This window comes from Corvus hawaiiensis, chromosome 14 (assembly GCF_020740725.1).
Source record: "Corvus hawaiiensis isolate bCorHaw1 chromosome 14, bCorHaw1.pri.cur, whole genome shotgun sequence".
Taxonomy (NCBI): domain Eukaryota; kingdom Metazoa; phylum Chordata; class Aves; order Passeriformes; family Corvidae; genus Corvus; species Corvus hawaiiensis.
In genome coordinates, this window is record NC_063226.1 from 5,772,550 (window position 1) to 5,796,592 (window position 24,043).

A 24,043-nucleotide genomic window follows, 5' to 3' on the forward strand; every position below is an offset into this window, starting at 1 on the left:
TTAGGCAGAAAACCGAGGGAAAGGTGGCAACAGCCACAACAAACAGCGGCTGCTCATCACTACCCTGCGCTCCAGCAGAGGCACGAGGAGACCAAAAGTGGTCTTCGTTTCAAGTACAGCCTCAAGCTGTGCCAGAGGAGGTGCAGGTTGGACATCAGGAGGATTTCTGCACGGAAAGGGTGGCCAGGCCTTGGCAGGGGCTGCCCAGGGAGGTTTGGAGTGCCCATCCCTGGAGGTGTTCAAGGAAGGTCCAGACGTGGCACTCAGAGCTCTGGGCTGGGTGACAAGGTAGTCACAGGTTGGACTGGATGATCTGGGAGAGCTTTTCCAACCTCAGTGATTCTGTGAAATGAAAAAGCAGCACTTACTGCAAGCAGAACACTCCAGGCAGGGAATGTGTAAGCAGGCAGCAGTGGAAGCTGCTCCTCCAACTTTTTCCTTGTTTAGCACCTCCAGCATCTCTCCTGAACCCTCAGCTGTGCTGCAGCTAAACCACCCATGTTCCAGCATCTCCTCTTGACATCAATGCCAGCTCCTATCTTTTAGCAGCAGTTATTCACTGACAAGCAGATTTTGAGACACTTCTCACATGGTAGTGGAGTCTTTCCACCCACAATCAGGGCAGTCAGCTCTTCCCATCACAACCAGACCAGGAAAACTCTGACCCAGGGAAAAGGAAAATGTACTGGCACAACCTGAGTCACAAACTCTCAAAGTCCAGAGCACAAGATCAGAGTCCCCAGAGTGGTTTGGGTTGGAAGGGACCTTAAAGTTCATCAAGTCCCACCCCCTGCCATGGGCAGGGACACCTTCCACTATCCCAGGTTGCTCCAAGCCCTCTCCAACCTGGCCTTGGACACTGCCAGGATGGGGCAGCCACAGCTTCTGTGGCTCTGTGTCCACGGAGATGTCCATGGCCATGGCACCTTCCCTGCAGAGGCAGCTCCCAGCTCATGGGCTAAGGATGGACAGTGCCCCTACCCCAAAACCCCAATATCTATATACAATATATACATAGAAATGTAAATAGAAATGTAAATAGAAACAGCAGCCTCTTTACCAACACTTCCCAAAAACTGGTACAAAACCAGTATAAAACCAATTCCCCCCCAGAGCAAGGCTCCGCTTTCCCATCAGCAACACACACACAACCCCCCAACACAAACATAACCAGATCTGAGGCCATCACTCAAGCCTGGCTGATGAATAATGTTGGAAATAATCCCTTTAATAGCAGCTCTGCTCCCCATTTCCCTCCTGTCCCTGCCCAGACACGCTCCCAGGCTGAGCTGCTCTCCCGGGCTCTGATGTGCAGACACAGAATCCCGCACTCACAAGACGGTTTGGGGTGAAAAGGACCCATTTGGGGTCACCTTTGTCATGGGGCACATCACCTGACCAGGGATAGCAAGCCAAAAGTTCAGTCTCCATTGCCTAAACCAAAAAAATCTCACTCCAACCCCCCCCAAACTCTGATAACATCGTTCCCAATGTGTCATTTCCAAAGAAAAAGAGAAGCCAGGAACTGACAGCAAATACAGGGAGAATCTGTTCTTAAAAAACACTGCTAGAAAAAACAAATTTCAAATTCAAGTCCTGTGCCTCCGACATGTAACAGCAGCTTATCATGTTACCAAAACCCTCTAATTTGAAGTGAAAAAGCCCTCAATCACATAATTATCAAACTGCAGGCATTAAATTCCGTGTCTTCCCTAATTTCACAACTTCCCTTTTGTTAATCACTGATTAACACCGCAAACCCCAGCAGAGGGCCCTACCTGGCCCTTTACACTAGAAAGCAACCGAGAAGAGAGGAGAAAAAGCTTTATTCTTGCTTCAAAATCTCCAGTTTGGCCATGACAAATCCCTCCCAAACCAGCAAAGTTGTGCTGTTAGCAGGTGCTGGCACAGCAAGATGCTTCTTCTTCCCAGTTTATCCCAAAGTCAAACAACCGTGCTAAATTAATTCTTATTTTCTGTACAGCCAATGCTCAGCACCTGCAGCACCTGGTGGGTGAAGGGCTGGATTTCTCCTGGCAAACCAACCCAAGTAATCAAATAGGGAATAAAAATAATCCTAAACAAGACACGAACCTCATGGATCCTTGAGCTTTTAGAGGTTTAGTCGGAAAAGAGTGAGAAGCAACCAGTGGAGCAATAGGAGGCAGAGGTAAAGACAGAAATGCTCTAGAAGAGAGAATAAACCAACATGGAGAACACTCTGGTGCAGTGACAGGAATTAATTAATTAATTTAAAAATTGAGTTTGTGCATGACCTGCCCAAGAAAATGTGACTTCCAGCACTCTTCCTCGAGGTGTTGGTGCACGCCAGCTTTATTTCCTTTAAAAAGTTGCTTTTAGTTCACTTATCTCAGTTTTTCCATGTCCTCTACACAGGCAGGTCCTTGGTGGTGGTTTTCACCCTGATCCAAGAGGGATTTCAGGAGGAAATCCAGGAGGAAAAGCCACTTTATCGAACTGCCCAGGGGCTGGCAAAGACCTGAAGCTTTCAATCTGTTCCATCACCACCCCAATTTTCATCCTACAAACCTTTGGGACAGAGCTTTTTTGACCTTTCTAAGCTTCAAAACCCAACCTGTTGGGGAATATCCTCTACAGCAACGCCTCACTGAGGAAATTTTGGACAAATCCCTTGGCATGCAGAGCATGAACCTGTGGATGACCCTCCAAACCCCAACTCCGCACCTCAAAGATCCAGGGAGAGACACAGATGTGTTAAACTCTCACAGTTTATTTTCTGACCAGAATTCCTGCTGGATCAGCTCCCAAGAACCCACAGGGTGCAAATCCCGGCAGCCCCGACGCCAGGGAACACGTGCTCCCCCCCACTGACGTCTCCAGCAGCTCCATCCCAGCTCCTGCACCACCCCAAGCCTCGGTCCCAGACGCTACAAATTAGTTCTGACTATACAAATCCCAGCCATAACACCAAACCCCAAATCCCAAACAATAGAAGGGAATCTAAACCTCACCCAGAGACCATTTGCTCACAATATAATTTTTTATAATGTTTGCTGCATAAATCAGAGCAGAAATGGCCTGGGTTTGATGACTTCATTTGGGGGTGGACACGGTGATGCCTCTTTTAGTGCCATAAAAGACTTTTCCAGAGCCACCTTGTGTGCTCTGCACCAAGAGGGGATGTACTGCCACCGGAGCCCCTGGAAAATGCCTCCAGCCCCTCAGGAACGGCCGGGACACAACACAATTCCCAACCCCTTCACCCACAGGTCAGCCTCAGCTTGACTGTCCAAACGATCATAGAATAATCCTGGAATGGGTTGAGTTGGAAAGGACCTTAAAGCTCATCTCGTTCACACCTCCCACTATCCCAGGTTGCTCCAAAACCTTGTCCAGCCTGCCCTTGAACACTTCCAGGGAACACTCCCATCAATCTGCCTCAATCCCAGCCCCACAGTGCCTCCAAAACAGTTGCCAGAGCATGGAAAAATGGAACAGATGGACAGCAAAGCCACCATCGCTCCTGCACGTGTGCTGCTGGCATCAGCTGACGCAGGATTTCGGGACACCTCTCCCACCCAAAACAGTTGAGTTTCCCTTCAGCAGCCTGGTCCAAGTGAAATCCCCGCTTTCCCCCGAGCTGCTCTGGCAGTTTGGGATGCCTTTTTTTCATTAAATCCCTCCTTCCAAGCTGAGAGCTTTTCCTAAATTTAATTTGAGTGAATCACTTTCTTGCCAAAGGAAAAAAACAAATCAAAGGTTTATTCTGATGCTATTGAATTCAATGCCCGCAAATTTAATTTCTATCTGTACTTTTGTTTAAACATTTTATGGTGTTAATTACAACAAACCATGCAAATTAGGCTGCCAGTGGAATAAAAGGCCTGTTCTAACAGATAATAAATAGCTCTCAACCATAAGCTCATTAAGATGCTGTTCAAGTGCGTGCTCCGACTCCCAGGTTGAGATCAAAATCTGCATCCTAAAAACAGGAGGATCTTTGGGGCAGCACAAGCTGCTGGCACGGAATGTTGCATTCTTTCCAAAGGAAGATCCTGGAGCAAGAGGATGGTCTGAAACTCAAACCCTCTGGGTCTGGTTTGGGGCTCCAGCAGAGCTATTTCAGACAGGTACCATGAATCCTACACACTATTCCTGATTATCCATGAGCATCTAAACACCACGCTTGGTGCAAATAAATTATTTTTTTTGATTGAATCGTGGACATCCTCCAAGCCCTGCTGCCCTGATCCCCCCCCTTAAATCCATAGGGAAAACCAGCCAAAGTGTCAGACACATTCCTTGCAGTCCCTGCAGGAGAAGCTCAGCACCTTTCTGGTCTTTCACAAGGTCCCACTTTGACCACCCCAAAGGGGGTTGGAGCCCAACATGGAGCAAGGAGATGCAGGAGGGATGGAAAGACCCGAAATGGTTCTGCCTTTACAAAACCTGGGAGAGATTCCATGGACACGGAGTGAAGTTTTCCCTGCCGGCTGCAGGTCAGCCTCAGGATACGCAGGATTTTGAGGACATCTGGTTGATCCTCCCCTTGTGATCCAAGAGCCTGGGAGAGAGGAAGGTTTCCTGCCAACGCACTTGTGGGCCTGATATGCTGCTGACGTGGAGCCAGACAGGACTTACCACTTCCAAGCAGGAGCAGGTGATGTGCTGACAGGAATCCCAGCAGCCAAGGCAGCCAAGGCTTCACGGGACCCTGGTCTATCCCAGGGCAAAAAGCTCAGCAGCCATGGCACATGGACAGCAGCAGATCCCACAGGGATGTGGGAATATCCTCCCACCCAGGGGCAGCCCAAGGGGCAGCTCCAAGCCCTCACCCTGCAGAGGGATGGCTGCAGCCACAACCTGGGAGGGATGGGGAGGTCTGGAAAGGCATGGAAATATGGGCAGTGAGCACGAGGAGAAGCTTTTCCTCACAGGGAGTGAGACAGGAATGTGAACACCTCGGTCTGTGCTCTGGACCTCACCACCCTGAACTGGGATCCATCTCCAAACTGGCCAAGCACCAAGATCCTGCCAGTGCTCCTTTCCCTCCTGCCTTCTGGAAGGACGCCAGTCCTAATGCCAGACGGAACTGTCCTCCTGATCCTCATGAGACGCAGCCTCAGCCTGAGGAACGTCCCTTTACTCTGGGCTCATCCAGGGAGGAGGATGTGGAACGTCTCCATACTGACAGCTCCCAACATTACAGTCCCCATCCCACTTTCTGCTGGAGGCTGGGTGTGTCCGGAGCTCAGCTCAGCAAGGACAAACAGCTTTGATGCTCAGAGTTTGCTCCTACAGGGAATTATCCCCCCTCACTACCTGGGAAATGAAGTCGTTAAAAACACCAATCATTAATCTAACAAGTTTATCCTTAACACCACCCCTGGCTGTTCTATGGATTCAAACCATGTCCTACCTAAGGAAAAAGATGGATTTACCACGGAGAGGAGACCACCACTCACAGCCCCTTCAGGCACCACCTCCCTGCTTTCCTCGGCGGAGAAATCCTGGGCAGAGCACCTCCAACCACAGATGTTCCAACCACACATCTGGCACATCAATGGCTTTCCTCGATCCCTCTGCATGGACAGCGACTCCTTGATCTCCTGATTTAATACGGATTTCAAAACAAAGCACAGGCAGGTGTTTCCCTCCACAGTTGGGCTCTTGGCTCTGTTTGAAAGGCCAGAAGAGCTCAGAGAGCTTTAGGCAGAGCTCTGACTGGAGCTGGTGGCTCAGGGCCGTGCTCAGGAGATCCAGCTGGAAAATGTTGGCTCAGCCAACTCTGCCACTCTGCCCACGAAAGCTCCTCAGTATCAACATCTTCCCATTTATGAATGGGGTGAAACTCTCCCCAACCCAACCATCTCCTGCTGCTCTTCAGGGCTTTCCTGTGTCCAGAGGAGAGAACGGAGCTGGGGAAGGGGCTGGAGCCCCAGGAGCGGCTGAGGGAGCTGGGAAAGGGGCTCAGCCTGGAGCAAAGGAGGCTCAGGGGGGACCTTGTGGCTCTGCACAACTCCCTGACAGGAGGGGGCAGCCGGGGGGATCGGGCTCTGCTCCCAGGGAGCAGGGACAGGAGGAGAGGGAACAGCCTCAGGCTGTGCCACAGAAAGTTCCATTGGATATTCGGGAAAATTTCTCAGGGAAAGGGCTGTCCAGCCCTGGCACAGGGGTGGAGTCTCCAACCCTGGAGAGGTTTAAAAGCCATGTGGATGTGGCACTTGGGGACATGGGCTAGTGGTGGCCTCAGCAGTGCTGGGGAAGGGTTGGACTCGATTCTAGAGGGCTTCTCCAACCTGAATGATCCTGTGATTGTCTGAAACAGAAAATGAGGCCAAATCCAAGGAAAAAGGGGGCTTTGAAGGTGAGCTGGATGCACAGAGCAGCACTGGGCCCTTCTGGGGCCACTCAAAGGTCTGGAGAAGGTTGGGGCAGATCAGGCCAAGGGTGCATGGAGGGGTGAGATGCCTCCAGCTCCCATTCTGGAAACATAAGCCTCATTTATCCTTCTGGGAAAAGTATGGGCAGCCCGAGAGAGGTCTGGTAGGTTGGAGCTACAAAAGAGAATGGCAAAACACAGCCGAGAAGGAATTTTCCATTCAGCATTAATTAGTTTCCATTAACACCCAATTCCACAGCTCACTTTTAGAAGAAAAGCTCTTTTGTTCCACTTCCAAGGGCTGAAAAGGGCAGTGAAGGGCTGAAAATGCTCCTCCCAGAGAAAGAAGAAATATCAGGGTTCATATTCCTGATATTCCTGGGGTTTGAAGATGTAGGGAAGTCACTTAAACGCAGAGTTTGGTCTCCTCCTGCCAAGTTATTTTGTCATCAATATAGGAAATTCCAGGGAAAAGCAGCAGCCCTATGAGCATCCTCAGTACTAAACTCCTTCTGTACTTTAGGATAACTATTTGCAAAGAGTCTTGGAATGGTTTGGGTTGGAAGGGATCTTAAAGCTCATCCAGTTCCACCACTTGTCATGGGCAGGGACACCTTCCATCAGACCAGGTTGCTCCAAGCCCTGTCCAACCTGGCCTGAAACACTTCCAGGGATACAAAAGGAACGTCCCATACTTGGAACAAGGAAGGAAATCCAGTAGGATCAGATGAATAAGGAAATAAACAGAAAGGTGACTCTGCCCATCTTCCCTAAAGATCAGCATTCCAAAAACTGAAAAGAAGCAAATGCTGAGGGTTTCCACCCCTCATTCCAAACCCTTTCATGCTGGATTTGAGAGTTTTTCAGGGATTTCCAGCTATGTGCAGTGCAGGGGATGGGAATCTCCATTTCCAACCGAAGCGGCAGCAGCCGAGCCCGGGCACGAATAAAGAGGAGCAGGGGGCTCAGGAGGGACAGGGACATACAAAGAACAGCTCAGGAAGGACAGGGATGTACAAGGAATGGCCCAGGAAGGACAGGGACACACATGGAAAGTTTCCACATCTGCTCCCACAGCCCAGGCACATCCAGCAGCTCCCACTCCCTCCAAACCCCGGCATGGGGGGCACCCCAATCCCTGGGCACCCCTGGAAAGCCACCAGGCACCACATTCCCTGCTCTGCTCCCTCCAGCTTGGCAGGTTGCACGTATCCCTGTGCTTCTACACAGCTCAAAATCTGCTTTGTTAGGGGTTTGGGGTTGGTGGTTTTTTGGTTTTGAGGGTTTTTTTTAATACTATGTTTAAAGTTGTATATTGTTCCAAGGTTTCCTTGTTTCATGTCATTGTTTGTTACTGTGTTTGAAAGTTGGCACATATTTGTTCAATTAAAGATTTATTTGCACTATTTGTTGAATAAAGATTATTCTTGCTAAAAGCTAAATAAAGTTTCATAAAAACTCACACGTCCCATAAACAAAATACAATGTCCTTTCCAAAAAAGCGTTGCACAAAACATTTCAAAATCACTCAATTCATTAGACAATAAATCCACACACAAAATAACCAGGCCTTGCCAGAATACATCATAAAATCTCATTACAACACTTTCAGGCCGGGGCTTCAAAGCAGGAACACAAAGGCTCCACCAACCCCTCGGCCTTGAAAAATCGCCGGCGGCGTGGCCGGAGCGAGTCCCTGGCACCTCCTGAAAGCTTTGGCACCTCCAGCAGCACCCATGGATGCCAAATCCCTGCCTCCTGGCCACTCCGGGTGGCTCCCAGCCAGCGGGGCCCTGCCCCATCCCATGGCCCCAGCGTGGTCGGAGTGGGGGTCCTGGGCATCACACCCCAGCTCTCCCAAACCACGGGAGCAGATGGAGAGCAAGGCTTCCCAAATTAGCACCACACCAGCCCCTCTCGGCACTAAAGCAACAGAAGGAGTTTCCAAACCTGTGGATCCATCCAGATCCCAGCTGGGACGGTCAATGACCACGTTGGTGACGGTGACAGTTGCGAGGTGAGAAATAAATCCTTGACGTTTGAGATGAGGTTTGGGGCAGAAAGTGCTGTTACAAAGCAGTTAGGGAATTCCAGCCATGGAAAAGCATCCCTGGACTCAGAATTGCTTCCAAAGGAAAATGGCAGCCCCGATGGTTTGGTTGGACCTGGCACCATGGCAAAGGCACCAGCAGCACTGGCCTTTGTCACCCCGAGGGCATCTCAGCCTGGCACAGAAGAGTACAGTGGCACTGCCACTGCCACCTGCTCATCACACCAAAACTAGCATCATGGAATATCCTGAGTTGGAAGGGACCCCCATGGATCACCAAGTCCAGCTCCTGGCCCTGCACAGACACCCCAACAATCCCACCCTGTGCATTCCTGGGAACATTGTCCAAATCCTCCTGGAGCTCTGGCGGCCTCAGGGCCGTGCCCATTCCCTGGGAAGCCTGGGCAGTGCCCGACAACCCTCTGGGGGAAGAACCATTTCCTAAAATCCAGCCTAAAGCAGCTTCAGGTAAACATTCTCTGCCCCCAAACCGAAGCTGTGCCATCACACACAATCCCTTGTCCCTGAGCAATCCAGGTCCCAGAGCACAGGAACATCCGGCTGTGAAAAACTGGCATTTCCATTTACAACTCCACAACACCTTGATTCTTCCCCCAACCAGAATCTGGACTTTGGAGAGGTTTTGGGGTTTGTTTCCCTGGGTTTAAGTGCTGAGGGCTCCCAGAGAGCAATGGCCATGCACCAGCTGCGCTCCCTCCGGCACAAATCCCAAACTTTATGGATGCACTTATCCACTCCCCTCCGAGCAACAGCTGTCCATGTGGATTTGGTTAGTTGGGAGCAGCTACTCCACAGCGGCGCTGGAAGAAGCCCCCTGAGCCCAGGAGCCCTCAGCAAGTCCCAAAGGAAAGGGATGATGGAGCATGAAAAGTGATGGCAGTGCCCCAGCCTGGCCTGGCTGGGTGTGACAGAGCACCCAGGCTCTGCTGAGCAAGGAAAACTCTGGAATAACACTAGGAAGAACCTGCTGAGAGAGAGGGATGAGGCTATGGAATCGCTTTCCAAGAAAAATGGAAGCGGCGCTGGCTCTGCTGCCAAACAGCGAAGGGGAAATTCAGGAAAGGAGCAGAAAAGGGGGGTGGGACGAGATGATCCTTAAGGCCCCTTTTGACCCAAACCATTCCGTGGTTCCACGATTAACAGAGACCACAGCACGGATGCCCCATCGTCTGAAAACCCAGGACACATTTTCCACCTGGAAAAGCTCCCTGACTTCATTAAAATCAGCTGCTAAAGCTCACGCCACAGGAGGAAGGACAGGGACAAAGGCAGCCGAAGGACAAAGACCCTTGAAATGGGTCTTGGTGAGAAGATCCGAGGCACACAAAGGTTCACAGAGTTAAAACTCTGCTTTTTCCTGCCTTTTCAAGCACATAATCACTTGCTTTAGTTGCTAGAGATGCCTCCCTCCCAGTTCTTGGGGAATATATTGTCTCAGCAGGCAGAGGGGGATGAACTCATCGTGGTTTCCCAATCCTGACCAGGGGCTCTGCGAGCTACTGGCAATACATATAATAAGTTATTATGCAAATAAAAACTGGACTCGGCCAAGGGAAATATGCTGGCTCTTCAAGTCCCATCTGCATCCCAGCAAGGATCTCAATGAACTTTAAAATCCTTATTGTCACCACAATGGGCAATATTATATTCTAGTTTGGATCTGTTCCTTCGGAGCATTAGCTCTCATTTGGAGATATTTTTAGATTTTCCTATCCCACTCCTCATTATGAAACACTGAGCTGCAGATTGATTTATTTCTTAAAAGCAAGTTGCTGTTTTCCCAATAACAGATTTAACAAATTTGTTCCACCTGTTCAGCTATGCTTCCAATGTCTTTTTTGTGGTTTCATTGAAGTTTTTTTTAATCCAAACCTCAAAGCCTCTAAACTCAGCATTAAAAGACAAGCTCAGCATCATCACTACCACTCACAATTCAAATGCTGCTCCAAATTACTGCAAGCTTTCATTTGTAAGTCGATACAGACACCAAGATTATGGAGCTTAATGGCTGTGGGCACAAACACACGCTCTTCCAAGGGCATTCTCCTACTGGAAATCCTGCCTTGGTGGAGCAGGGACTCGCTGCCTCAGCCCCTCCATCCTCCTCCCTCACCCCAGCTGACCCCAGCCCCCGATGGCAAACAGAGCTACTGAAACAGAAATTAAATCATCCTGTATATTAAATACTCCTATATTCACCAGAGCCCCTCCAGTCCAGTGTTTTCCATCATTTTATGGAGGAAGCTGTGGCTGCCCCATGCCTGGAAGGGTCCAAGGCCAGGCTGGAGCAACATGGGATAGTGGAAGGTGTCCCTGCCCATGGGAAGGGGATGCTCCCATCTTGACCGACCCCACTGCTTCTAAGAACAGTTCATTTGCTTGAACAACCTCTTTTTGTGCAGCCTTAATTCACAAGTGGCCATGAGAGAAGTCTCAAAAGAATAATTTTTAGCTCTCCCAAACCATTCCTCGGCAAATATTTTAGGAGCAACATTTCAGGGCAGTGATTTCCTGGTGGGTGACGGGAATGCACAGGTGTGCACAAGAGCTGGCCAAAAATTCTGCTTCATTTATGTGCAAATGGTTCCGTTACGGAGATTTCAGGGGGAAAGAAGAAAACAAGGATCCTGCAGGGAATAACCCAAGTTCTTCCAAACAGAGCATGTCAGCACTGTGCAGTGATAGCAGAAACCTGAGAATAATCATGGAATCATTCAGGTTGGAAAAGCCCTCTGAGATCGAGTCCAACCATTCCCCCAGCACTGCCCATGTGCCCAGGTGCCACATCCAGCTGTTAAATCCCGCCAGGGATGGGGACTCCACCACTCCTGTGCCAGGGCTGCACAGCCCTTTCCATGCAAGGTGTCCCTTGAAGCCTCTCGACCAACAAAGCCCAACCCTGCTGATCTTCCGCAGATGCAACAATCGGCACCTCCTGAGCAGCCTGACAGGTTCCCCTTCCCATGGACAACAACTCTGGCAGATCTTGGCGGAAAAACCCACGAGGGGCCCAAACTCAGCCAGCCCAACGAGCAATTCCTGATCTCCAACACGAGCAGCGCAATTCTCTGGATGTAAAGATAAACTGAGTGACTCTTCATCCTCCTGCAACTCCAGCTGCCACACACATCTCCACTGGCTCCCAGTCAACAAAGCTCCTTAAATCACTCACCCTGTGGGGTGAAGCCATGGCTACACCAAGCCCAGCTGAACCAACCAACCTAAAAGCCGCCACAACAGAAGCTGCCGGGGACACAGGACCAACAGGGCATCGCAGAGAACATGGCCAATCTCTTCCATCTCTAAACCACCATAAATTTTCCCCACAGAAGTTCAAGATCTTCAAACCCAGAGAAGTGGCCTTAAAAAAACCCCAAACATCCAAGCAATTGCCCTGGGTTTTGTTCCATCTCAGGCGCCCGTCAGGCTGACACGTCCCAACACGAGAGCCCAGAGGCCAAAAGGGACACGGGGACATCCAGCTCAGCCACGGCTCCTCCTGCTCTCAGACCTCTCCCCGGAGCACAATTCCCACCACAACCAACCTCTTTATCAGCAGGAACATTTCAGTTGGGTCCCTTTTGGGGTAAGACCAAAAGTAGAGACCAGGGAAGGCAGATTTCTGGAGCAGCAATAATTCCAGCTCTGTTCTGGGGACGGCGGGCATATTTCATGGGAAGATGTCAGCTCCTCACATTTAATGCTGACGCTGTCATTTGCCCTTCAGCGAGAAGAAAGGCATGTAAGCAACACAAACCAAACTGAAATTTCCCCATTGCAAAGCATTCCTGCCAGGAATCACAATCCCAGTGTCATGTTTCTTATGCCCTTCCTTCCACAATAGCCCTTGAAGGCCGCACTTCCAAAGTTTTATTGCTCAGAATTCCACATGCCAGAGTTCACAGAGCATCCTGGACACCCTCTGGACCAGTTTCAGGCCAGTGCCTTTCTGTATCAGAGTGAACTCAAGGGGAGCAGCTGGATCAGGACCAACATTACCACTTCGTTCCTGATGTTTTGTGTCTAAGTGCCCCCGTGTCTCACAAATGCGGTTTTCCTTCATTCTCCAAACACACACAACGACCAGGACACAGGGGCTGGTGGATGAACACGGGACACAACACCCTCACAGAGACATTTATTCCCATTTAATTCCCCTTTATTACCATTTAATAATACTTCAGACCAATTCCAGCCCCAGCACAAGGGGAAGCGCAGCTGGGGTGGGGGCTGAGATGGCTTTTGCGGTCCCAGGCTGCCCTTCCCACAGTCAATTTTTACTGCCCAACCCAAATGTTCTCCTTTAGTTGTTTCTAACCTACCTCTTCACCAGCCTCTAAGAGCCTCACAGAAGTTAAAAGTTAAAACCCTTCCAACACCAGTGTTTTTAAAACCCTGATTCAGGCACTATCTCACCACACTTGGCTTCGCTCCAGTTAACCCCTAAATGCCAAGGAGTCAAACAAAAAGCAAAAATCATTTATCTCCAAGCTGCATCTGCTGACAAACCCCGAAGTGGGGTTTTTGTTGCTATTGTTCTCCAGGTTTGGGCTTTTTGAGCACTTCATGATAAGAAAATTGTTCGGTAAATATGTCAGGAGCCCTTCCCTGTCAGCCGTCATCGCCTCAGGGTGTGATTGCTGTTCACAGACATCAAAATTTTTGCTATTTGCCAGATTTCAGAGAGCAAACTTGGATCCCCTGGGAGATACCTGGCGCTGCTCGTGTGCACCAGCAGCAGGAATTTTTAACTCCTTCAGTACCTGATGCACTTGAAGCCACACGGGATCTTCACAGGGATCTGACTGAAGGGTGGCTGCTCCAACCACCCCATGAACCCTCATTAGCAGAATTATCATTTATAAATTGGGGTTTCAGCATCTTCAGAGATGGGAAAAAAAATTTTGAGTCAGAAGGGCCCAAGAGAGAAGCTCATGGTGAGCAAGGTGGGCGGACACCAGCCTGGGGGTCTCTGGGAATCTTCCCCTGAACCCATCTGCACAAATCCAGGCTCAGAAAGCCTTTTTTAGAAACAAGCTCTTAAATATTCCAGCCCAAATCCCCCTGGTCCAACATTTAGGTACCAGACGAGAAGAACTTGAGTTATTCCCAGCTTAACGTGACACCCAGCCCTCACCTCAGCAATGGGATTGCAGAGGGACCCCACAGCCCCCGTGTGAGGTGCTGCTGTCTGGAATGGGGTGAGGATGGAGGGAAGGGGATGAAAGCATCGCTGGGAACCTCAAATTCCAGATCACTTCCAAACAGCCCAGTTATTCCGAAAAGCAGGAGAAAAGCTGCCCAGCAGCGTAGGGAGGAAAGAGTTGACAGCTCCTTGCTACATCCAGCGTCATTTTCCTTGGCAAATCCAGGCTGTTGTTGGAAACGTGCGCCAGACGCCGGGATCGGAGCTGAGCCTGCAGGAGCAGTGCTTGGGATTTAACACTTGAAGACCTCAGCTTCCCAGAGCTCGTCCTGCAGCTCCATCCCAGCCAGGACTCGGACACAGCACGTCTGGAGTTGCCCAAGGATACAGCACATCTGGAGTTGCCCAAGCCCCGAAGCCGCATAGGGGAGTGTGAACGACCTGCCGAGCACCTGTGTTTGAAGTGAAACCCTGCTTTTATTAGGAATGTACTGGCTCCCAGCATTCCTGGCATTGGCACAGGGATTCTCCTGCCCCTCTGCTGCTGGTGCTAAGCCCAAAATAAGAACCAGCCCCTGCAGACACGCGGGAGATGCACCAGACCGAGTCTGCAGTGCTGGATTCCATACAGGGGATCCAGGGATTACATCAGACAGCATTCCTGCGGGTGCTGAGCATGGAGGCTCTCCTATCTCCTAAGCAAAACCCACGCTGCCAGCAAAAGGTTGGGTTTTTCTCTTGGTTTCAGCATCTCACCAAACACAGAGGCCAAGCTCAGCTGAGCCAGGATTAGTGCTGAGCTCCCAAGGCTCAGATGAAGCTTTCAGTTCAAGGACTTTTCCTGCACACATTCCCTTTCCAGAGAATGAACCCCAGGATGGGTTGGGTGAGAAGGGACCTTAAAGCCCATCCCATCCCACCACCTGCCATGGGCAGGGACACCTTCCACCAGCCCAGGGTGTTCCAAGACCCTTCCAACCTGGCTTTGGACACTTCCAGGAATGGAACAGCCACAGAACCCGTGCCAGGGCCTCACCACCCTCAGAGGGAAGGATTCCTTCCCAATACCCAATCTAATTCAACCCTCTTAGTTTAAACCCGTCACCCCTTGTCCTTTCACCACCAGGTCCTGCACAGCCCAGGAATCCGTGCAGGAGCCGTGTTCTGAGCCAGAAAAGCTCCTGTCAACAACATAAGAAAACCCCAAGTTGGCAGTAAAGATAATGCCCAAAAGAAGATTTAATAATCCTTTAAAACTGACAATTAACAGCTTTGAACTTTGCCTTCCTGCCCCCCCTAGAAGAAAAACCTCCTTTTGACCTTAAAAATCTGCCAGAATTTACACTGACAGCACACAGAGGTAATTCCTGGTGGCTTCCCTTGCCCTTGGATGGGATCTCCCCTCTTCCCAGCAAGAGTTAACACCCCAGACAGACGGAGCAAGCACCAACAAGCCCATCCACAGCCCCAAGGCAGCCAGCTACTCACTGAGTTCATTATCACTCAAAAGATACAAACAGCTGCAGTAGAAAACCCAACTCTTTCCTTCATCCTGCTCTCTAAACGCACCTCATCAGCTGCCCATCCAGCGATTCCTTGTTTGATCCCATTTTCCCGCCATAGGTTACGTTTTATGGGAAAACGTGAGAATTCAAGTTTTCCAGGCAGAGCCTTCCTGCAGCCACAGGAACAGCAGCAACTGCAGTGAAAAATTAAAATAAACCCCTCATTTTTGAGTCTGAACTGTTCCATCCTCTTGGGCTGGCAACAGTTCCAGCTGCCAGCTTTAAATGCCTTATCCTATTTTCTTATCCCATGGGAAAATTAGAATAAAGTGCTGGTTAAGGGTAGCTCAGCAACTTGTTTGCAAAGTTGAAGGAAATAATTGCTCCAAAATGATTTCCTGGATTAATTTCACAGAGCCCAGCACGTGGAGAGGACTGGAAGAATCACAGAGGTCTGTTTAGGCCATTAGTGCCTGCCCCACATCCCTGGCCCCACACTTCCCTGGGAAACCCGGGGAAAGCCACTGCTGCCTCATGGATCAGAAAATATAAGGAAGAATTCAAATATTTAGTTATTTTTAGAAAATATAAATATTATTATCAAGTAAGAATGACATTAAAAAATTGGTATTTGATTTTTTTTTCCTGGACAGGGCAGTCTGATCTTCTCAACTCTCTGGGAAGGAATGCCAGCATTATCCAATTAGAATAACAAATGGAAAAGGGAGAAGAAACAACAGGGAAGATGCCTTGAGAAGCTGTGGTTGCCCCATCCTTGGAAGTGTCCAAGGCCAGGCTGGAACAACCTGGGATAGTGGAAGGTGTCCCTGCCCATGGGCAGGGGATGGAATGGGATGAGCTTTAAGGTCCTTTCCCACCCAAACCACGCTGGGATTCCAGGATTAAGCAGCACAATGGGGTCTGTGCAGGACAACCCGACACAGCAGCTCCCCAACCCTCCCACCTGCAGGTAATTTACAACCACAAAGCCTGTACCTACTCCCAGGTGGATTTTACTTCCAGTGCCAGCTCATGGAACACCGTCCCTGTCTCCCCCCTCCGAGTGCTTTGTGCCTGGGGAGAGGCTGAAAGCCCAGAGGTGACAGGAATTGCAAAGAGTGATTAAAGGACAAAGGCGACACTCAGGGACAGCACCCCGCTGGCCCGGCACGGGATTTAACCCTGGTGTCACACAGGGATGCGATTTAACCCCTGGGACACCAGGAGGGGAGCCAGGAGGGGTCTGAGCTCCCAAGGGCCAAGCCAGAGGCAGCTCTGGCAGGAGGCAACTCTTCCCCAGCCCTCTCCTCCTCCTCCTCCCTCCTGGGAGCATCCAGCAGCTCCCAGCCATTGTGGCCATGCCCTGCCACAGCAGCAGTGACCTCAGCCCCGTGCAGCACAAAGAACCCCTTGCACTCTCCACCACGGCAAAGCCACATCCACAAAGTCACTGCCACAAAGCCACCGAGCAAGCGGCTCCCACCACGGCAAAGCCACGGAACATGGACCCTCTCCATGGACATAAACCCGCACACGATGGACGTGGACCCTCACATCATGGAGCACAGACCATCCCCACACTCTCCCCATGGACACGGACCCTCACACCATGGAACACAGACCATCCCCACACCCCACAGACATGGACCCTCACACCATGGAACACAGACCATCCCCACACCCCACAGACATGGACCCTCACACCATGGAACACAGACCATCCCCACACCCCACAAACCCTCCGCATGGACATGGACCCTCACACCAGGGACACAGACCATCCCCACACTCTCCCCATGGACATGGACCCTCACACCATGGAACACAGACCATCCCCACACCCCACAAATCCTCCCCACAGACACGGACCCTCACACCATGGAACACAGACCATCCCCACACCCCACGGACATGGACCCTCACACCATGGAACACAGACCATCCCCACACCCTCCCCATGGACACGGACCCTCACACCATGGAACACAGACCATTCCCACACCCCACGGACATGGACCCACACACCAGGCACACAAACCCTCACCACACGATGCCACCTCATGTCACGCAATGCCTGTGGCTGCAAAGCCACACAACTCAACCCCACACTGTGCAATGACCCCCAAACCTGACGGGATCCTTCCAATTCAGCAGATCCTGGGATTCTACTGCAAGAGCCATCCCCAAGGAGCGCATCTCAGCTCCATCCCCAGAGCTGAGGTGCGGCCAGGCAGGAGGATGCCGGCAATTCCATTTGGAAGACGTTACAGGGCTGGCACCCCATCAGCGGGGTCCTGCATCATTAGGACTTTGCACTTACAACAGCGTTTCATTTGGGCTTAGGGAAAGAGCTCGTTTCCATCCACACCCATCTGGGAGTGATTATTCCCGCTGTAGTAGCATCCAGGCCCGACTGGCATCGGCACCATTAGCACACAAACCCAGAGTTTAACGAGAGAGTGCTTACCACTGCAACCGCCCCATAAAGGCGCTTAACCACGGCAAAACTGCAGCCAAATCTCCCACTTAACCACGGCAAAAGTGCAGCCAAATCTCCCACTTAACCACGGCAAAAGTGCAGCCAAATCTCCCACTTAACCACGGTAAAACTGCAGCCAAATCTCCCACTTAACCACGGTAAAACTGCAGCCAAATCTCCCACTTAACCACGGTAAAAATCGCATCCAAACCTCCCTGTAATTCCACGTTCGTGCACAATGGATCCTGACAGATTACACCTCTTCAGAGACACACTTCCCACTTACTCACTGCACGGAGGTTACTCAGTGCTTCGCATCCCCCAAACCCCCCACGGACCGGTACCTTCTGCAGCCAGACACCTCTAAAAATAACAACCTCCCCAAGTGTTGAAAGATATTAAAATATAAAGCCATTAACATATAATAAGACTGGAATGAGAGCTCCGCATGCTCTGAAGCTCTCAGGGTTTGGCTTCCAGTCAAGAAAAATATATTGGATTAGTCTGAGAGCAAAATTAGGGTGGTGTGCAGTTTAATTAGCATTACAAGACACTACATGTGTATGGGAGAGCAGAGAAGATTTATGTTATTATGTGGTAAGAAAAATAATGTTAAAAGGTTAAAATAATATGGGGTTGATACAGCACTATTTACTCTGGGGTTAAGGGGAAGATAACTTTGGAATGCCACTGAATGCTGTTAAAAACCCAGGTTTGAGGGTTCGCCAGGGAACTCATCGAAAAATTGTGGAAAAACCCTGCAATTTGCTCACGGATCAGTCAAACACTTACTCTGGCAACAACATTCTCCGTCAAGGAACTCAGTAAGTGCTGATAAAACATCCTGGTCCTCACACAAAGGCACAGTTTTTATCCTTCATGGAATGAGCAGAAAATAGAAATAAAGGAACGCCAGCTCAGCTGTGGAGGAGACTGGGGAGCAGAAGGAAAGGCACCCTTGCAGCACCATAAATCTGGGAATAAGGACTTTGGGAAAGTCCTGATTGAGTTGAAGATGCCCCTGCCCGTGGCAGAGGGTTTGGACTCGATAGCCTTGAGAGGTCGCCTCCAACCCAAACCCTTCTGTGATTCCTCAGCTCCCAAGGACCAGCTGGGCTGTTCCCACACAGCCAAAGGTTTCTCCTCAAACCAGGAATTCACCCAACAGGACACGAAGGGATGCACCTCCAGCCCTCGGGAAGAGCTCCCGTTGTATTTAATTTCCCAAGGGATGCAGCACACCCCGCAGCCACTGCCACGCTCCTGCCACTCTGCAGCATCTCAACAGGAGGAGTTCTGGACTGAAGCCAAACTTTGCATGGAATATTCATAGGCACAGCAGCAGGAATATGAGAATTTGAGTTGTGAATGAAGGTAACCAGAGCCTGACATTTGCCACAGAGCTCTGCTGGCTCCCTTTATTGCCCTCTGAGAGCTTCCTCCAGCTACAAGCACGGCCACAAAGTGGAATTTGAGAGAAAACCCACCATGAGGCACAGCCCTAATCACCATCTTTCCTCTGCACACACCCAGCCTTTCCCTAACCCGGGATCAGAGCCCCTGAAATCCCAACACATGGGCCCTGAACAGGGATTTAAAGGTCCGAGCCCACAGAACCCTGTGCTTCTCCAGGAGCAGCCTTTCCAGCACGAGCTCTGCTCAAAGCTTTCAGCACGTTGGGCAGGTTTCAGCTGGGATACAGGAACCAGACACAGGGATGAGGACGCATGGATGAGCTCCAGGTATGCTCAGGGCAGGAGAAGCCTCTGAAGCAGCTTCAACACTTTTAGAGCCTTTGTGCCAATCACACCAAGTGCTGTCTCCTATTCTGGAGCCAGAATTGACAAAAAAGGGCAAAATAACTACAGTTTCACAGTGGTGAGGGAAAAGAAAGGAAGAAATTCCCCCCTGTGAGGGCAGTGAGGCCCTGGAACAGGGTGCCCAGAGAAGCTGTGGCTGCCCCAGCCCTGGAAGTGTCCAAGGCCAGGTTGGACGGGGCTTGGAGCAAACTGGGATAGTGGGAGGTGTCCCTGCCCATGGCAGGGGGTGGCACTGGATGGGCTTTGAGGTCCCTTTGAACCCAAACCATTCTGGGATTCCATGAAGGCAATGCCCAGGTCAGGAATGCCGATGTGGGCACTGCTCCAAAGTGGGAACATCCCTTGTTAAAAAGGTGCAAAGTGGAGACTGAGAACAGACACCTTGGCACCGGGAAGGTGAAATGCCAGCAAGCAAATTGCTGCTCAGCACATTTTTTTGGATGACTCAGCAGCTCCTCTCCCTCCCCCCACCAGCTGCAAGTGCCTCCACAATTAGTTTGACAAAACAGACGGCATTTGATCCAATTCCCAGGCTTTGGCAGTTTTTATCCCCATCTTGGGACACTCTCAGGGCACTCACTTCACCCAGCATTGGCCAAAACCCAAGTTTTGGTAGAAATGTGGCACGACATGGATTTAGTTGGAAAAAAAGCATGGGAATGATGCTCTGCACAGCTCAAATATAGCAAGGATGATTGGATGATTTTTTGACAGCAAAACATGATTTAATTTAGGCCCAAACCCCTCTAAAGGGACACAGTGTCCTGATGTGGATCTCTGCGAGCAGAGCCCGCCTGACAGAATCCCTCTCCCATCCCACAGCACACCCATCCGGAGGAATTATTTGGATTTTGTACCACCAGCCAAGGCTCCACCACTCCCCAAACCCTCTCTCACACCTCTGAGGCACTGAAGAGTCAACGAATTAAAGCAGCTCTAACAAACTCCTCATCTCGCAGCCAACGTGGTGATGCAACACCCGGCGGGTTCTGGGACAAAGATGTGGAACTACAATGCCTCAACCTCTGCCATGAAAATCTGCCCTTCTATCCCAAATGAGTTACATATTTGGATACCCTGTGAGATAGGGAAGCGGGGCGTTATCGAGCTGCCAAATCTCACTCCTGTCATGAGGTCATTTCTGGCACGCAGCCAGGTGAGGTTTCAGCCAAAATCTCAGCACTGACCATCGCTCCCCATCCTTTCCCCCACACTCCTCTTCCTCCTGCCTCAGGTCAGGAAGGGGGGGGGGGAACAAAATAATTTAAAAATAAAGAAAAATGGGTCAGGAAGAGGAGTATCTTTTGGGTTTAAATCAGCTTGTACAATCACAACACACACAGTCAGCACTCGGCCTCTTCACCGAGGACACCTCAGCAGCTGAAGGACTTTTGAGGGCCCACATGACAATGGCCATTGGGACGTCGGGTCCCCCTCAAATGAACCCTGACTCTGACCATGGTCCCCAGGAGAGAAATGCCATTGATCACATCTCTTGAATTAATTATTTAGTAATTTTGGCCTAATTTATGCAACCATCACATGTATGGGATCACACTTTGGGTTTATCAGCAGTGCAGTTTAGAAAAGCTGCCAGGAACCCCACTCGTACCCCAAAGCTTGATGATAACTTGCTAAATAAAGCTGTTTGCAAAGCCCTCGTTTCACTGCTTTAATCACTGAAGGGATGCACCCACAGCACCCCAGGACACCCAAAGTGCTTGTTTTAGCTGCACATCGACTCAAGGCAGAAAATCAGCGAGAAACGGGTGAGCAGCACCACTAAAAATCCCATTAATCACACGTTGTCACAGCAGCCGTTCCCAACCAGAGTGGCTCGGGACGCTCAGCCTTCCTTCCCCATGTCCCTACTACCACCAAACTCTCTCTCCAATCCAACTGCTTCAATGTGCCCCAAAGAATATTTCATCTCAAGCCTGACAGGCCAGATGTAGAATAAAGAAATAAATAATTAGCGTTACCTTATCTGGAGTCCGTCAGCTGCAGCGAGCGACGCTCGGAGCTCCGTCCGCATCCAGAGACAAATTATCTAACGCTGTAATTTATGAATGCCTCAAGTATTTGCCCTGGTATTTCATTATACACTCGCTGGAAAGAAGAGCTCGAAAGCCTAAACAGATCCAGCACGATAACATGAAAGGCACTCCAGCCGCGCGCTATTCCAAGACAACCCAGGAATCCCAGCACGACATCAAACTGCTCCGGCTCCCTCTGTGTTGACACGGCTCGAGGGGCAGCGAGGGGAGAGCGCAGAGCGATGACCCGGGAGCTCGGCTTCCCTCCGGTTCAACGCTGAACTTGGATTTATGATGGGAAGCTGCGGGATCCAGGCAGCGAAGGAAGCGCAAGCCCGGCTTTCCCGGGGGCAGCCGAGGCCGGCGCGGCGGAACGGCTCCCGCTGCCAAGTGGGAGGAAGAGTTCCAAACTCGCCGCTTTATCAAAGCTATTTTTGTCCTTCCCCCCACACACTGATAACCAGCGAGGCGAGGACCGCTGGGGTGCCGAGGCAGGGCTTAGCATCTCCCCCGAAACCCCGCTGCGACTCCGCGGCAAAGCCACCCGGCACCTTGGGGGAGCGGGCCATCCGCTCGGGAGGCTCGGAGGGGAGGAAACTCCTTCCTCCAGCTTATCCTGCTCGCAGCGAGGTTTCGTGCCTGGAAAAAATGAGCTAAGTTTGCGAGCGGAGGCCCCAGCTCCGCTCCGGCTCTCCCAGAGGCTCTCGAGACAGGCGACCCCCCCACGGGCTGGGGACACCGGCGGGGACAACCGGGAGGCTGCTGCCCACCTGTCCTGCGCAGGCTGAGGAGCTGCTGCGGGGGGGACACTGAGGCATCACCCAAAAGATGTACCTGGGTTGGGGGAGAGTTGAAATCACGAACCCAGCGCAGGAGGAGGAAGGGAGGGGAGCGAGCGGAGGCCGTGCGGGACCGGGACCCAGCGCCCACGGCGGGTGCGGGGCCGAGCCGTGCGGGGCTCCCCGGCCGCAGCACCCCGCGCCCGGGGGGTCCCCGCAAAGGCCGGGGCAGAGCCGCTGCCCCCGGCCAAGGCTGGGCTGTCGGGACACACGGCGGGTCTGTCGCGATAGGGAGACGGCGGGCAGCAGGTGGAGCGCAGGCTGCCCCGCAGCCCGTCACCCCCAGCCCCGGCGAGCTCCCCCCACCCTTCACCCCTGCACCGCGAGCTCGGGGCTCTCCCCCTTTTTCCACCAAACACCCCCCGAGGGGCCGTTCCGAAGCGTCCCGGGGCGCGACACCCGAGCGCGGGGATGGAGCCGGGGGATGGCCCCGAGCAGCGCAGAGCCCCCGCGGTCCCCCCGCCCCCGGCCGGACCCACCTGCTGGCGCCGCTCCGCGCCCTCGGCCGCGCGCTGCGGGCGGCCCCCGGCCGGGGCTCCGGGCGCTGCCGCCGTCCCGTCCCGGCGCGGCGGGGCCGCGGGCTGCGGGCCGCGGTCGCGGCGGAGCTCGGAGCGCAGCTCCAGGTAACAGCCCAGCGTCAGGACGTGCAGCGCCAGCGACAGCGCGAAGAAGCCGAGGAAGAGCCGCCAGCTGCCGCCGCCACCGCCGCAGGCGCAGCCGCGGGGAGCCGGCGCCGCCGCCCTGCGCTCCGCGCCCATGGTGCGCTCGGGCGGAGCGGCGCGGAGCGGCCCCAGCGCTGCTGCTCCCGGGGCGCGCCGGGCACCGCGGGCTGCGCGGCCGGGCCGCCAGCGCCCCGCCAGGGGGCGGGGCCGGGCCGCGAACGGGGCGGGGCGGGGCGGGAGAGGGGCGGGGCTCGGCCGCGGCAGCGCCGCCTCAGCGCCCGGCCGGGGGGCGGGGCCCGGAGCGGGCAGGGGCGGGGGCCGGGCGGCGGCAGCGGCACCGCGGGGCGGGGTTATGTAAAGGAGGGGCGGGGTCACCCTGGCGCGGAGCCACGCCCCGCTGCGTGTCCTGCGATCCCCATCCCTGTCCCTGTCACCCTGGTTATGGGTGGGCCCGTGCTCAATGCGGTGCAGGAGGGCCCCGTCCCGATTCCGGCTCAGGTCCCAGTCCCGGTCCTGATCGCAGTCCCTGTCCCGGCCCACATCCCCGTCCCGATCCCAATCCCGGTGCGCATGGACCCGATCCCGGTCCCGGTGACCGCAGTCTCGCCAGTCTCTGTCTCTGCAGCCAGCGGAGGATGCCAAACGCCACCGACCCCGGGCACGGGCAGCGCTGTCTCCGCTCTGCCGGGGACACGGCCGAGCACGCTGTGCCCAGGGGTCTGCTGTGTTTTGAGGCGGCTGTCGCTGTCTTCTCCAGCTTTTTAAAGATTCATTCTCAGTGCTGGAAACTAATGGAAGGTGGAAAACAGCCTGAGAAAGAGTGAACCAGAGAGAGGAGTGGGTTTGGAGAGGGAACCATAGAATCACACCTGGCTTGGTTTGGAAGGACCTTAAAACTCATCAAAAGGAGTCGGCAAAGCCTGTGCTGGTTCTATTCCCAGTCAGTGGGTTTAATTGATAGCGAGAGGGATAATGAGACGAATAAGGTACTGCGTGATGCTCACAGGCCGCCAGGAAATTTGAACTCAGAAATTAGAAATGATCTGAACAAACTCGAGAGGTGGCCTGAAGAGAAGTGAAAGGAAAGAAAGGATTAAATAAAAGGTGTTAATGGCAGCAGA

At 52.3% G+C, this 24,043-nt stretch overlaps 1 protein-coding gene across 2 annotated transcripts in view; it reads right to left on the reverse strand.

Moving 5' to 3' along the window:
• EDA (ectodysplasin A) overlaps positions 1 to 23,033 on the reverse strand; it is a 61,778-nt gene extending 38,745 nt beyond the window's left edge. For both annotated transcript variants that reach the window (XM_048319080.1, XM_048319079.1), the window contains exon 1: positions 22,740 to 23,033. In XM_048319080.1, the coding sequence (XP_048175037.1) occupies positions 22,740 to 23,018 (279 nt within the window). In that variant the 5' untranslated portion in view covers positions 23,019 to 23,033. The remainder of the gene's footprint in view (positions 1 to 22,739) is intronic.
• Between the last annotated feature and the right edge of the window lie 1,010 nt (positions 23,034 to 24,043).